Genomic DNA, 16347 nt, shown 5'->3' with positions numbered 1-16347 from the left:
AAATAGGACAAACCTAACTAAGGGGCCAGAAACGAAGGAGCAAACAGAATGGAGGTCAGCAGGGTATAAACTTACAGCCTTCCAGGGATGGTACCAGCCCAATTATGGTAATAACCGTCAGCCTCCCTTCCTAAGCATTACTCCCAGAATAGGAAATCCTGAAGGTATAATATGCCTAGTGAGTAATGAGACTAAAGGACCAGAAATGGGACGCAGCAAGTGTTCCCAAATGACTAAATGGCAAGCCACAACTAATCCCACGGATGGGAGAAATATAGCAACCGTTGGCTGGACAATGGTCCATAACAAAGCCCCAGGTGAAGGGTGGGAAGGTGAGACCACTCGAATATGGATGGCGCGAAAGGACCAAGAGCTGACGTCCTATAATTGCACCTACTTTATTTGTGGCCATAAAGCCTACCCATGGTTACCAGCCAACTGGATAGGGTCCTGTTACTTAGGATATGTGGTACCTTTATCAGATCAATAAAGACTCTAAGGGATGCCGATGGAAGTCATAGACTTAAACGGGATTTGACATGGCTAAACTGAATATTCAAGGTAATGGTGCTACCCTATGGAATAGCATCAACCGAATGGCAGTTACGGGAACTGGCTAACTTAGTCGAATCAGTAGCCAACGCGACTTCCCAAGCCTTTGAAGGGGTGAATGATGAAATGGTAGCTATTCGAACAGTGGCTCTCCAAAATCGTATGGCCTTAGATTATCTCCTAGCCAAGGAAGGAGGGACATGCGCATTAATAGGTGGAGAATGCTGTACGTATATCCCAGATAAATCAGAAGAAATCGGCAGTCTAGCTTTATACATTAGGAAAAAGGTAATAGAGTATAAACAGATAGTTGGCCAGGACGGTATCATCTTGTGGGGTTGGGCATCGGGATGGTTGGGATCTCTAGGGAGATCTGTGGTACAGGGTTTGATCATATTCCTGCTGATAGTCTTCGCCCTGTATCTATTATTTGTCGTCGTTAAGTGTTGCTGTGCCAGGGTGGGAAAAACTATGTTACCTACCGAGACCATGGCTAGAGTTATGGTAGCAACAACTGCTGAAGGCTCTTTTGTGGAAATGGAAATGGAGAGACTGTACAAGATCAGAATGGATTAAGTTGTCCTTGTGAAGGACAAAATGGGGGAACGTGGAAATGTATTTTTTATCTAAGCTGATACCACACGGTATTTGTGTGCCCTTTGCAATATATATATAACAAAATGGAGTTCTGGTCCTTCCAGAACTTTCTGCATAAAATCAGTCAGCTTGCATAAACAGCTAAACCTGGTTTGAGATGGCTGATGGCCATCAGACAGCTAGGAGACAAGTCATGCTGAGACAAGTACCACCCCCCATGGTGCTCTCCTATTGTCCATACAACACCAGTTCCACTCCATCCCAGCCTTTTCGAAGTACTCAAACCACCAGCCATTATCACTTGTAGAGACCTCATCCATTTGATGCAAAAAGATAACTGACTAGGAAACTGGACAATCCTGACACAATGCAAGACAGGTAATAGCTCATTACCACACTCTCATGGAGTAATGGCCGGCTGACCAACTAATAACCCTGACAAAAGGAAATATCTGGAAACCATGTCAGGACAAGGATGTAGTAATTAACTCTTTATCTGTATTCACTGACTGCGAGACAGAGCCAATACACAGGGAGAGGCCATAACTTGGGTTTTACTGTATAAATATCTCGTGAAACTGTACCATTGCGGAGGTGTTCACTTAGCCCTTGACTGAGTGTGACCTGCCCCTTGCTAGCAAGTAAATTAAAGAAACTTCTGCCGGAGCTGAAAGTGTCGGAGTCATTTTTTTCGGAGCTCGAGATTTCGACAGGATCCAGGGCAAAGTGGCAAGTTGGATTCAAAATTGGCTTGGAGGTAGGAAGCAAAGGGTAATGGTTGATGGATAATTTTGTGACTAGAAAGGTGTTTCCAGTGGGGTTCCGCAGGGCTCAGTACTGGGTCCCTTGCTTTTTGTGGTATACATCACTGATCTAGATTTGAATATAGGGGGTATGATTAAAAAGTTTGCAAATGACAGTAAAATTGGCTGTGTGGTTGATAATGAAGAGGAAGGTCATGGACTGCAGGAGGATATCAATCTACTGGTCAGGTGGGCAGAACTGTGGCAAATGGAATTTAATTCAGAGAAATGTGAGGTAATGCACTTGGGAAGGGCTAATAAGGAAAGGGTATACATATTAAGTGCTAGGCCACTTCGAAGTGCAGATGAATAAAAGACCCTGGAGTACTTGTCCACAGATCCCTGAAATTACCAGGCCAGGTGGATAAGATGGTTAAGAAGGTATACAGAATGCTTGCCTTTATTGGCCGAGGCATAGAATACAAGAGCAGGGAGGTTATGCTTAAATTGTATAATACACTGTTTAGGCCACTGCTAGAACACTGCGTGCATTTCTGGTCACCGTATTATAGGAAGGAAGTGATTGCAGAGGAGATTTACGAGGATGCTGCCTGGAATGGAGAATCTTAGCTATGAGGACAGATTGGATAGGCTGGGTTTGTTCTCCTTGGAACAGAGGAGGCTGAGGGGAGACCTCATTGAGGTGTATAAAACTTTGACGGCCCTGGATATAGTGGATAGCAAGGACCTATTTCCCTTGGTGGAGGGGTCAATTACGAGGGGCCATAGGTTTAATGTGGTTGGTGGAAGGTTTAGAGGGGATTTGAGGGGAAGCTTCTTTACGCAGAGGGTTGTGGGGGTCTGGAACTCACTGCCTGGAAGGGTGGTAGAGGCAGAAACCCTCACCACATTTAAAAGATGCTTGGATGGGCACTTGAAGTGCTGTAATCTGCAGGGTTACGGACCTAGAGCTGGTAAGTGGGATTAGACTGGATAACCTCTTGTTGGCTGGTGCACATACGATGGTAAGTACTGCAGGGAATCGAATACGGCCAGGGTGAACTCCTGGACTAGTTTGACCGCTTGGATGGGTCGGAGAGGAAGTTTCCCAGATTCTTTTCCCCAATTGGCCTGGGTTTTTATCTGGTTTTTGCCTCTCCCAGGAGATCGCATGACTCCGGGTGGGGTGGAGTGTAAAATGTTGCGATACATGGGGTATCGCAGTTGTGTGGGGTGGACTGGTTAGGCCGAATACTCTTTACCTGTCCACCATTGTTCATAGGTTTATATGTAACCTTCAGGGCTGCTGACCTGATTAAAGGGGGCACTAAAACCGACACATTGAACAAATTAAACTTTTGACGGTAATCTTAAATCAAATTAAAATTTGGTTGCCGGGGGTGATGATGCACTCCAGTCCCTCCGCCTCCGGCGCCCACCTCTCGCCGAAGGCCATAAGTGTACTGGTGGACACCGCATGTTCCATCTCCAGGGACACTCTGGCTCGGATGTCAACAGCTCTACAAACCTGTGAGCATACTCACTGGTGCACACATTGCACCCACCCCACCATGCAATCCCTTGGGAGAGGCGAAAAACAGATGAAAAAACCCAGGTCAATTTAAGGAAAAAAATCTGAACAATTTCTCGCCGACCGCCTGAAGCAATCTGTACCAGTCCAGGAGATCACTCCGGCCCTGATCAATTTTATATGGTATCTCTATTGCACGAGGTGATCTCCGCCCTAGTCAGAAGCAGGTCCAGCTCTCGCTTGAAGGAATTCAGCGAATCAGCAAGACTATCATCATCATAGGCAGTCCCTCGGAGTCGAGAAAGACTTGCTTCCACTCTAAAGGTAAATGGCAAGATCCTATAAATCCCCATGGAGAACAGACGCACTAACATTAGCGTCCTCGACCAGGCCAACATACCCAACATTGAAGCACTGACCACACTTGACCAGCTCCGCTGTGCAGGCCACATTGTCCGCATGCCAGACACGGGACTCTCAAAGCAAGCGCTCTACTCAGAACTCTTTCACGGTAAATGAGCCAAAGGTGGGCAGAGGAAACATTACAAGGACACCCTCAAAGCCTCCCTGATAAAGTGCAACATCCCCACTGACACCTGGGAGTCCTTGGCCAAAGACCGCCCTAAATGGAGGAAGTGCATCCGGGAGGGTGCTGAGCACCTCAAGTCCCATCGCCAAGAGCATGCAGAAATCAAGCGCAGGCAGTGGAAAGAGCGTGCGGTAAACCTGTCCCACCCTCCCTTACCCCCAACAACTATCTGTCCCACCTGTGACAAGGACTATGGTTCTCATATTGGACTGTTCAGCTACCTAAGGACTCATTTTAAGAGTGAAAGTAAGTCTTCCTCGATTCCGAGGGACTGCCTATGATGATGATGTACAGTCCAATGCGGGAATTACAGTCTCTGTCACAGTCACTACTAATTCATTGGCTGTGAAGTGCTTTGGGTGATTGTAACTGTGTACGTGCTAGTTCTTTCTCTAAACTCTGTCACTTAATATACCAACACTACTTCACTACATAACATCTGAAAAGAACTGATGGAAGAAGGTCCTCCTCATTGTGTTCGTAATATCTATTAAATTAATTTACCAGAATGATACCCACACTCCAAGGGTTAAATTACGAGGCAAGATTACACAAACCAGGGTTGTATTCCCTGGAATTTAGAAGGTTAAGGGGTGATTTTATTGAAGATTTGAAGATATTAAGTGGCGCAGATAGAGTAGATAAACGATTTCCGCTGGTTGGGAAGTCTGGGACTAGGGGGTAGAGTCTAAAAATTAGAGCTAGAACTTTCAGGAGTGACACAAAGGATAGTAGGCATTTGGAATGCTCTTGCGCAAATTGTAACTGATGCTAGATCAATTGTTAATTTTAGATCTAAGATTGGTAGCTCGCTGTGAACCAAAGGTATTAAGGGATATGGGGTAAAAGCGGGTATGTGGAATTAGGTCGCAGATCAGCCATGCTCTCACTGAATGGCGGAGCAGGCTCGAGGGACTCAATGGCCTACTCCTGTTCCTATCATTCAAACCTTGGCAAGAACCAATGCAGTTTTTCATTCTGGCTTATCCCTTCCCCTGTCATTTCTTTCCTGCATCAAACATGGCATCGCGCCTCATGTCCTCACAGCGCGCAGGACGCAAGCGCGCGCTGGGCTCGCCAGGAGCGGGGAGGGCGGGACCCGAGCTTCCGCGCTTTTTTCATTGGCCCGCGGCGACTTCCGCTCGTGCTGCCGACTCCCGGGAGGCCCCGTACCGGACAAGATGGCGGCGGCGGAGGTGGCCGATGGCGACGACTCGCTGTACCCGATCGCCGTGTTAATCGACGAGCTGCGGAATGAAGATGTGCAGGTAGGCGGGAGTGGAGTGGGGAGGAGGAGGAGGGTTTTTGGAGGAAGGCGGTGGCGCCGCTTCTGCCTCACGGCCCAGCCTGGCCGCTTTCTAACTGGGGGCGTTGCCGCCGCCATCCCATTGTGGGCCTCACCCCCACTGCTCCCACCAATATTCGCAAAAGGCTGAAGCTGCCATCCGCGACTAAAAAGGCCGTCGATGATCAGCATTTGCAAAAGAAAAAATTAAGCATTAAAAGGATATGAGGACAGGAACCAGGACAAACTGGATAGCTGTCAGCAGGCCATGGGCAAAATGGCTGTCTGCTGGTGCGCAGACTTCTTGGACTAGGAGGACATTGCTCTCCAAACAAGGAGATTAATCCTGAGCACAAGCATGTCCCCCTTAAATTACAGGTCTCCTAATACATAGTTCTGTGATTTAAGGAAAAAATTCTTATGAACAGGATTTAAGTCTCATTGCTTAGGGAGAAGGTTCTCATAGTCTTTCTAAAAAATACTCCCATTTTATTTCCTTTAAGTAGCCAGAATGCAAACCATTTTCTGCTTGCAGGGGTAGGCTTTGTGCCATAATTCTGTATCTTCACTTAATTTTTCTGCAGAAACTCCTGTTTCATCCCCAAAGTGTGAATTTATTTGTAATTCATTCTGGGGATGTGGGCATTGCTGGCAAGGCCAGCATTTATTGCCCATCCCAAGTTGCCTTGAGAAGGTGGTGATGGGCCACCTTCTTGAACCCACGGTAACGGTTTGATACAACCGAGTGTCTTGCTAGACCATTTGAGAGGGCAATTAAGAGACAACCACGTTGGTGTGGGGCTGGAGTCACATATAGGCCAGACTGGGTTAGAACAGCAGGTTTCTTTCCATAAACAACATTAGTAAACCAGGTGGGTTGTAATGAAATTCCAACAGCTTCATGGTTTACTTTCACTAATCATTTTTATTTCCAGATTTTTAAAATCTTTACATCTGAATTTAGATTTGAATAACCAATTCTCTGGATTCTTCGTGCAGGCCTCTAGACTTATTAATCCAGTAAAACTACATTACTGTAAGATGTTTTTTGTAAAACTAAATGTGTCTGAAGGAATTTTGACAAGGCCATAACAGGACTTGAACATATGGAATCATACAGTACAGGAGACCAGTCATCCCATTGTTCTTGTGCTGGCTCTTTGAAATCCCTGCAATTTTTTCCTGTTCAAGTATGCATACAATTCCTTTTTGAAAGTTTGAATCCTCTTCCACCACCCTTTCAGGCAGTGCATTGCAGCTCACTGAATTAAAAAAAAACTTCTGGGGCTATTTTGCCAATTTTCTACCCTCATAATAGAAATAGTTTCTCCTTATTTACTCTTATCAAAACCTTTCATAATTTTGAACATCTCAATTAATGTTCTCATTAACCTTCTCTGCTCCAAGAACAATCCTTGGAGGCGGTGCAACGAAGGTTCACTAGATTGATCCTGGAGATGAGAGGTTGTCTTATGAGAAGAGATTGAATAGATTGGGCCTGTACTGTCTTGAGTTTAGAAGAATGAGAGCAAATTCTGGTGGTACATAAGATTCTGAGGGGGATTGACAGGGTAGATGCTGCAAGGTTGTTTTCCCTAGCTGGAGTGTCTATAATTGGGTGCATAGTCTCCGGATAAGGGGTCGGCCATTTAAGACTCAGATGATTAATTTTTTGAAATATCCACCCCCAAAAGGCTGTGGATGCTGAATCATTTGAGCATATTCAAGGCTGAGATCGATAGAATTTTGGACTCTAGGGGAATCGAGGGATATGGGGATCGGCTGGAGATGAGGTCAAAGATCAGCCATGATATTGAATGGTGGAGCAGGATCGAGGGGACGTATGGCCTACTCCTGCTACGAATTCTTATGTAATCCCAGTTTAGAAACAAAGAAACATAGAAAAATAGGTGCAGGAGTAGGCCAATCGGCCTTTCGAGCCTGCACCACCATTCAATAAGATCATGGCTGATCATTCACCTCGATACCCCTTTCCTGCTTTCTCTCCATACCCCTTGATCCCGTTAGCAGTAAGGGCCACATCTAACTCCCTCTTGAATATATCCAATGAACTGGCATCAATAACACTCTGCAGTAGGGAATTCCACAGGTTAACAACTCTGAGTGAAGAAGTTTCTCCTCATCTCAGTCCTAAATGGCTTACCCTTTATCCTTAGACTGTGACCCATGGTTCTGGACTTCCCCGGCATCGGGATCAATTTACCCGCATCTAACCTGTCCTGTCGTATCAGAATCTTGTATGTTTCTGTGAGATCCCTTCTCATTCTTCTAAATTCCAATGTATAAAGGCCCAGTTCATCCAGTCTCTCCTCATATGTCAGTCCAGCCATCCCGGGAAGCAGTCTGGTGAACCTTCGCTGCACTCCCTCAATAGCAAGAATGTCCTTCCTCAGATTAGGAGACCAAAACTGAACACAATATTGCAGCTGAGGCCTCACCAAGGCTGTACAACTGCAGTAAGACCTCCCTGCTCCTATACTTAAATCCCCTGGCTATGAAGGCCAACATACCATTTGCCTTCTTTACTGCCTGTTGTACTTATATGCCAGCTTTCAATGACTGATGCACTATGACACCCAGGTCTCGTTGCCGCCATTCAGATGATCTGGCTTTGCGTTTTTGCCCCCAAAGTGGATAACCTCATTTATCCACATTATACTACATCTGCCATGCGTTTGCCCACTCACCTAACCTGTCTAAGTCACCCTGCAGCCTCTTAGCATCCCCCTCACAGCTCACACCACCACTCAGTTTAGTGTCATCTGCAAACTTTGAGATATTAAATGTAATTCCTTCATCCAAATCATTGATATATATTGTAAAGAGGTCCCAGCACTGAGCCCTGCGGCACTCCACTAGTCATTGCCTGCCATTCTGAAAAGTACCCGTTTATCTCGACTCTCTGCTTCCTGTTTGCCAATCAGTTCTCTATCCACATTAGTATATTACCTCCAATATCATGTGCTTTGATTTTGCACACCAATCTCTTGTGTGGGACCTTGTCAAAAGCCTTTTGAAAGTCCAAATACACCACAACCACTGGTTCTCCCTTGTCCACTCTTAGTTACATCCTCAAAAATTTCCAGAAGGTTTGTCAAGCATGATTTCCTTTTCATAAATCCATGCTGACTTGGACCGATCCTGTCACTGCTTTCCAAATGTGCTGCTATTTCATCCTTAATGATTGAGTCCAACATTTTCCCCACTGCTGATGTCAGGCTAACCGGTCTATAATTACCCGTTTTCTCTCCCCCTTCTTTTTTAAAAAGTGGTGTTACATTAGCTACCCTCCAGTTCATAGGAACTGATCCAGAGTCGATAGACTGTTGGAAAATGATCACCAATGCATCCACTATTTCTATGGCCACTTCCTTAAGTACTCTGGGATGCAGACTATCAGGCCCCAGGGATTTATTGGCCTTCAATCCCATCAATTTCTCTAACACAATTTCCTGCCTAATAAGGATATCCTTCAGTTCCTCTTTCTCACTAGCCCCTCGGTCCCCTAGTGCTTCCAGAAGGTTATTTGTGTCTTCCTTCGTGAAGACAGAACCAAAGTATTTGTTCAACTGGTCTGCCATTTCTTTGTTCCCCATTATAAATTCACCTGAATCCGACTGCAGGGGACCTACGTTTGTCTTCACTAATCTTTTTCGCTTCACATATCTATAGAAGCTTTTGCAGTCAGTTTTTATGTTCCTGGCAACCTTCCCCTCGTACTCTTATTTTCCCCCTCTTAATTAAACCCTTTGTCCTCCTCTGCTGAATTCTAAATTTCTCCCAGTCCTCGGGTCTGCTGCTTTTTCTGGACAATTTATATGCCTCTTCCTTGGATTTAACACTAGCCTTAATTTCCCTTGTTAGCCATGGTTGAGCCACCTTCCCTGTTTTATTTTTACTCCAGACAGGGATGTACAATTGCTGGAGTTCATCCATGTGACCTTTAAATGTTTGCCATTGCCTATCCATCGTCAACCCTTTAAGTATCATTTGCCAGTATATTCTAGCCAATTCATGCCTCAAACCATCGAAGTTACCTTTCCTTAAGTTCAGGACCCTAGTTTCTGAATTAACTGTGTCACTCTCCATCCTAATAAAGAATTCTACCATATTATGGTCACTCTTCCCCAAGAGGTCTCACACAACAAGATTGCTAATTAGTCCTTTCTCATTACACATCACCCAGTCTGAGGATGGCCAGCTCCCTGGTTGGTTCCTCGACATATTGGTCTAGAAAACCATCCCTAATACACTCCAGGAAATCCTCCTCCACCGCATTGCTACCAGTTTGGTTAGCCCAATCAATATGTAGATTAAAGTCACCCATGATAACTGCTGTACCTTTATTGCATGCATCCCTAATTTCTTGTTTGATGCTGTCCCCAACCTCATTACTATTGTTTGGTGGTCTGTACACAACTCCCACTAGCGTTTTCTGCCCCTTGGTATTCCGCAGCTCCACCCATACCGATTCCACATCATCCAAGCTAATGTCCTTTCTTACTATTGCATTAATTTCCTCTTTAACCAGCAATGCCACCCCGCCTCCTTTTCCTTTCTGTCTATCCTGTGCTATCTGCGCAGTTAATTCGTCCATCATATTCCGAATACTCCTCGCATTGAGGCACAGAGCCTTCAGGTTTGTCTTTCTAACACACTTTGCCCCTTTAGAGTTTTGCTGCAATGTGGCCCTTTTTGCTTTTTGCCTTAGGTTTCTCTGCCCTCCACTTTTACTTTTCTTTTTTCTATCTTTTGCTTCTGCCCCCATTCTAGTTCCCTCTGTCCCTCTGCCATATTAGTTTAACTCCTCCCCAACAGCACTAGCAAACACTCCCCCTAGGACATTGGTTTTGGTCCTGCCCAGGTTCCGGACCTTCCGGTTTGTACTGGTCCCACCTCCCTCAGAACCGGTTCCAATATCCCAGGAATTTGAATCACTCCCTGCTGCACCACTGCTCAAGTCTCTCCGCATAACTGAAGTCCCTCATCACTGGTATCACTCTAGTAAATCTCCTTTTGAAGCATCATTACAGGTATGGTGCCCTGAATTGGACACAATATTACAGCTGAGACCTAACCAGTGATTTATAAAGGTTTACCATAACCTCTTGGCTTTTTAAATCGAGGCATAGAGTACAAAAGCAAAGGACCCATATGCTTATTTAACAGCCATATCAATTTGTCCTGCCACCTTCAGAGTTGTGTATGCGAACACTCAAGTGTCTCTGTTCATCCACCCCCATTGATCTAGGATGGCACTCCAGTGTCGTACCGAGGGACTACTGCATTGTCAAATTAAATGTTGAATTGAGGCCTGATCTGCAGATGAATATTGAAGATGCCATGGCATTATCCAAAAAGAGCTTTACTGTTTGAGAAGATTACAGTGTTCCTTGGTTTCCTGACATGCATTCTTCCCAAAATCAGCATGACAAAATAAAAATTCACTGGCCATTTTATTGCTGTTTGTGGATCCTTGTTGTGCTTAAAAAGGCTGTTGTGTACATCTGCAGGGCAAATAATTTTGTGAAGTTTTTTGATATGCTCTGAGGGACTTCACCTAATCACTAGATTTGGAGCAGATTGATTTTGGTGGGATGTCCAGTTAAGTAAGTTTTTGCTACAATTTGGCCATACTTTTGCTGAATTTACTGACTCATCCTGGTTCCACAGGTGGCAGGTGGTTGAAGTGGCCAATCTTTGTGTAAAGCTAGAAAACCAATAGACTATTTAATAGTGGAAGGTCACATAGCTAACATAGGAACAGGAGTAGGCCCTTCAGCCCCTCGAGTATTCAGTGAGACCATGGCTGATCTATAATCAAACTCCATATACCCACATTTGGCCCATAACCCTTAATATATTTTGTTAATAGGCGATCATTTAAAATTAACAATTGATCTTGAATCTATTGCTGTTTGCAGTAGAGACTTCCAAAATTCTACCATCCTTCGTGTGGTGAAATGTTTCCTAATTTCACTCCTGAAGGGTCTGGCTCTAATTTTATAGACTGTGTCCCCTGGTCCTGGACTCACCAACCAGTGGAAATAGTCCCTGTCTATCTACCTTATCTGTTCCCCTTAATATCCTGAAAACTTCGATCAGATCACCCCATAACCTTCTAAATTCAAGGGAATACAACCCTAATTTGTGTAATCTCTCCTCGTAACTTAACCCTTGAAGTCTGGGTATCATTCTGGTAAACCTACACTGCACTCCCTCCATTATATCCTTCCTCTGGTGTGGTGCCCAGAACTGCTCACGGTGCTCCAGGTGTGGTCTAACCAAGGCTTTGTACAGCTGCTGCATAACTTCTACCTCCCTTGTATTCTCGTCTCCGAGATATAAAGGCCAGCATTCCATTAGCCTTTTGATTATTTTCTGTACCTGTTCATGACATTTTAATCTATGTACCTGAGCCCCCAAGTCTCTTTGGATCTCCACTGCTTTTAGCTTTTCACCATTTAGAAAGTACACTGTTCTGTTCTTTTTAGGTCCAAAGTGGATGACCTCACATTTGCCGACATTGAAATCCATTTGCCACAGTTTTGCCCATTCACTGAATCCATCGATATCCCTTTGTAATTTTCTGCTTTTGTCTACAATGCCGCTTATCTTTCTGACATCGTAAAAGTTGGATATACAGGTACAACGTCTCAAATCCGGCAACCTTGTGACCATGCTGGTTTTTGGATTTTTCCGGATTTCAGACAAGCGCATACATATGCTACCGAGACTGACAAAGTACTAATGGTGGCATGGGTCGAGTCGAGGGTCATACTGCAAAACTCAGCAAGGCTTGGATCGATCGCACACCATTTAAAACATAACGGCAAAGCCGATAACTAGTCCGGCCTTCCGGTGTTTGGACAATAATTCTGGATTTTATTTTACTGAATATCAAATGGGTTTTCCTCAAAACTGTCCTGTTTTCAGACAATTCTGATTTTCGGGCAGCCGGATTTGAGAAGTTGTACCTGTATGACTTTTTATGCCATCATCTAAGTTGTTAATAAATACTGTGAATAGTTGAGGCCCCTGCACAGATCGCTGTGGGGCACCACTAGTCACTTTGAGTACCTGCCCATTATTCCTACACTCTGTCTCCTGCCGCTCAGCCAATTTCCTAACCAGCTCAATAATTTGCCCTCAATTCTGTGGGCTTCTGGAAGTATTTTATGAGGGACTTCTCTCAATGGCCTTCTGGAAGTCCTTATAAATAACATCCTTAGACATTCCCCTGCCCACTACTTTAGTCACCTGCAAAATGCAATCAGGTTTGTTAGGTATGACCTGCCTTTCATTAATCCATGCTGGCACTCTCTGATCAACTGAAAATTTGAGGTGTTCAGTCACCCTATCCATAACCAGCTCCGTTGGGCGGGCCACATTGTCCGCATGCCTGACACAAGACTCCCAAAGCAAGCGCTCTACTCGGAACTCCTACACGGCAAGCGATCTCCAGGTGGGCAGAGGAAACGTTTCAAGGACATCCTCAAAGCCTCCTTGATAAAGTGCAACATCCCCATCGACACCTGGAAATCCCTGGCCAAAGACTGCCCTAAATGGAGGAAGAGCATCCAGGAGGGCACTGAGCACTTCTAGTCTTGTCGCCGAGAGCATGCAGAAATCAAGCACAGGCAGAGGAAGGAGCATGTGGCAAACCAGACTCCCCACCCACCCTTTCCTTCAACCGCTGTCTGCCCCACCTGTGTCAGAGACTAATTCCCGTATTGGACTGTACAGTCACCTGAGAACTCACTGAGAGTGGAAAAAGTCTTCTTCGATTTCAAGCGACTGTCTATAATGATGAATTATAGTCTCTAGCAATTTCCCGACAACAGATGTTAGGCTAACTAATCTATAATTCCCTGATTCCCCTTCTCGCCATTCTTTAAAAAGCGGAGTGACATGTGCAATTTTCCAATCTAAAGGGAAGGTTGCTGAATTTGAGAACTTTGGAAGATTATAGTTGGGGCATCTGCAATGCGTTCACCTACTTCCTTTAAACCACTGGAATGGAAACCATCTGGCGCTGGGAATTTGTCACTCTTTAGTGCCATTATTTTCTTCATTACTGTTCTACTTGCATTAAATCCTAATCCTGTCCTCACCCGAAACCTATGCATGAAGTTTGTGACAAGGATCACTAGAGAGTGATCAAGAGCAGGAACCGTGGCTGGTGCTTCCCTCTTTCCCCCCCCCCCCCCTGACCATCTGCAGCATTCAGATAAGTCAGCACAGACTGAAGATCATACACTAATGACTTGCATTTATAAAGCATCCTTTAATGTTGTGAAACCTCCCAAGGTGCTTCACAGGAGCGTAATCTGACACAGATTGACACCGAGCCAAAGAGGTTTAGGACGCGCAACTTCAGAGCGTAGGACCATCCCAGTGTTTAATTGGGGGAAATTGCTGCTCATTCAGGACAGGATGTCAGACAAAGCAGCCTGCCAACCGAAGCCTTGGTGGGGTTGAGAGCAGTGGTGGTGAGGTGGAATTGAATGTTGTCAGCGTACATATATAAACTGGCATGATGACACAGAGAGGCAGCATGTAGATGAGAAATAGGAGAAGGCTAAGGATAGATCCTTGGGGCAGCCCAAAGGTATGGGATGGGAAGAGGTGTCATTACAGGCGATTCTTTGGCTGCAACAACGTGAATTTATGTAGTGCTTTTAGCGTAGCAAAACGTTCCAAAGCACATCATAGGAGCATTATCAAACAAGATTAGACACTGAGCCACAGAAGGAGATGCCAGGACAGATCACCAAAAGCTTGGTCAAAGAGGAAGTTTTTAAAGAGAGCATCTTGAAAGGAGAGAGAGGCAGAGAGGCTTAAGGAGGGAATTCCAGAGCTTGGGCCAAAACAGCTGAATGTACCAGTGGTGGAGCAATTAAAATCAGGGATGCGCAGGATGCCAGGATTGGAGGATTGCAGGGATTTCGAAGGCTTGTAGAGCTGGAGTAGGTTACAGGTAGGGAGAGGAGAGGGAAGGAAGGGATTTTAGAATTTTAAAATTGAGGCGTTGCTGAAGCGGTAGCTCAGCAAGTGCAGGTGATAGGTGAATGGGATTTGGTGCGAGTTAAAATACGGGCAGCAGAGCTTTGGATAAGCACAAGTTTCTGTAGGGTGAAAGACGTGAGACCGGCCAGGAGAGCATTGGAATAGTCAAGTCGAGAGATAACGGGCATGAGGATTTCAACAACAGACGGGGTAAGGCAGGGACGGAGCTGGGCGATGTTACAGCGGTGGAAGTAGGCAGTCTTGGCGATGGAACAGATATGTGGTCGGAAGCTCATTTCGGGGTCAAACCAAGGTTGCGAACGGTCTGGCTCAGCTTCAGGCAGTTGCCAGGGAGAGGGATAAAATAGGTGGCCAGGGAACAAAGTTTGTGGCGGAGACCAAAGCCAATGACGTTGGTATTCCCAATATCTAGTTGGAGGAAATTTCTGATCATCCAATACTAGATGTCGGACAAGCAGTGTGACAAATCAGAGACAGTGCAGGGTCAAGAGACGTGCTGAGGTAAAGCTGGATGTCAGTGTATATGTGGAACCTGACATTGAGATTTCAGATGATGTCGCTGAGGGGCATCATGCAGATGAGAAATAGATGGAAGTCAAGGATAGATCCTTGGGGCTCCAGAGGTAACACTGCAAGAGCAGGAAGAGAAGCCATTGCAGTTGATTCGATAGATAGGAATGGAACCAGGTGAGTGACGGTGAAGAGGCGTTGGAGGAGGCTGATGTGGTCAGGCGTGTCAAAGGCTGCAGACAGTTCGAGAAAGGATAGTTAACCACGATCACAGTCGCACACAATGTCACTTGTGACTAATAATGGTTGTTGCAGGACTGTGGTGGGGACTGAAAACCTGATTAGAGGGAATCAAACGTGGCATTGTGGAAAAAGATAGGCACGGATTAGGGAGGCAACAACACATGCGAGGACTTTGGAGAGGGGAGGGAGGTTGGAGATTTGTGGGTTTTTTGAAGGGGAGGGCAACGGTACCTGAAGCGAGGAAAGTGTTTACAGTATTAGCTAGCATGGGGCCAGGAAGGGAAGTTGGGTGGTCAGCGGTTTAGTGGGATGAGGGTGAGCGAGCAGGAGATAGGTCTCATGGAGAAGATACAAGATCCTATGAACTTCCTGGTTTGTGTGACTCAGCACCTCCAGTGGCTGGTGTATTTGTCATTAAGATTGACAAATAAGCAGCCAAAATTCATAAGACGGCATGACTGCACCTTGGAAATTGGGGAAACCTTTATTGCTGAAGCAAATATACTCCACGAAGATGGCTTATTATTTCATAGTCATTTGCTGCAGCGTTCCTGTCAGAATATTCAATTATGGGATCTCTGCTGGCACAGCTCCAGTTTCAGTTTTAGCACTGGAAGGGCAAGAGCTTTGCATGTAAAATTATTTACAGAGCGCAGTGGTGAGCTAAAGAGAGGTAACTATTTTTGGTTTGGGAATGGGGCTCCTTACCAGTTTAAAATAAGGATGGGTACTAAGAACTCTGAAGGTTTTTACAGGCAATTATCACATCATAGGCGGTCACTCGGAACGAGGATGACTTGCTTCCATGAGTTCACAGGTGTTTTGATGAAGGACCTAATGTTCCAGTCCTGAACTCCAATTGAGGGGGTGGAAGATGCCTGTGCGTGAATTTTTTTAACGTGTGGTGACTTGCACACCAGGCATCACATGAGCTAGGCATTTATCCAGTGGCAAGGATTAACCAAGACATCTGGAGACCTGTTCTGCTGCACGGACCTAGTGTGGGCTGGCCCATGCTGCCCCTGGGCCCTCGGCTCTTCTGGGCCCCGGACCTTTATTTACCGCACCTCCGCCACTATCTCTCATCGCTCCTCTGCCACAAACATTAATCACATCTCGCCACAAACTCTCGCCGCTCATCCGCCCCGACTGTCCCAATTATAAAAAGTTAATGAAAGCTGAGACATTGTGAGTACCATTCCCTTGGGATTGGCGGGATTGCGAAGCTGCTGAATTGAATGGAGGC

At 45.5% G+C, this 16347-nt stretch overlaps 1 protein-coding gene across 1 annotated transcript in view; it reads left to right on the top strand.

Moving 5' to 3' along the window:
• Window positions 1-5166: 5166 nt before the first annotated feature.
• Window positions 5167-16347, top strand: part of ppp2r1bb (protein phosphatase 2, regulatory subunit A, beta b) — a 54999-nt gene continuing 43818 nt past the window's right edge. The window contains exon 1 of the mRNA XM_070894453.1: window positions 5167-5280. Coding sequence (XP_070750554.1) covers window positions 5194-5280 — 87 coding nt within the window. The 5' untranslated portion in view covers window positions 5167-5193. The remainder of the gene's footprint in view (window positions 5281-16347) is intronic.

This window comes from Pristiophorus japonicus, chromosome 11 (genome assembly GCF_044704955.1).
Source record: "Pristiophorus japonicus isolate sPriJap1 chromosome 11, sPriJap1.hap1, whole genome shotgun sequence".
NCBI classification, from domain to species: Eukaryota; Metazoa; Chordata; class Chondrichthyes; family Pristiophoridae; genus Pristiophorus; species Pristiophorus japonicus.
Note: the sequence above shows the minus strand (reverse complement) of the source record. Positions and strands in the feature narration are given on the sequence as shown.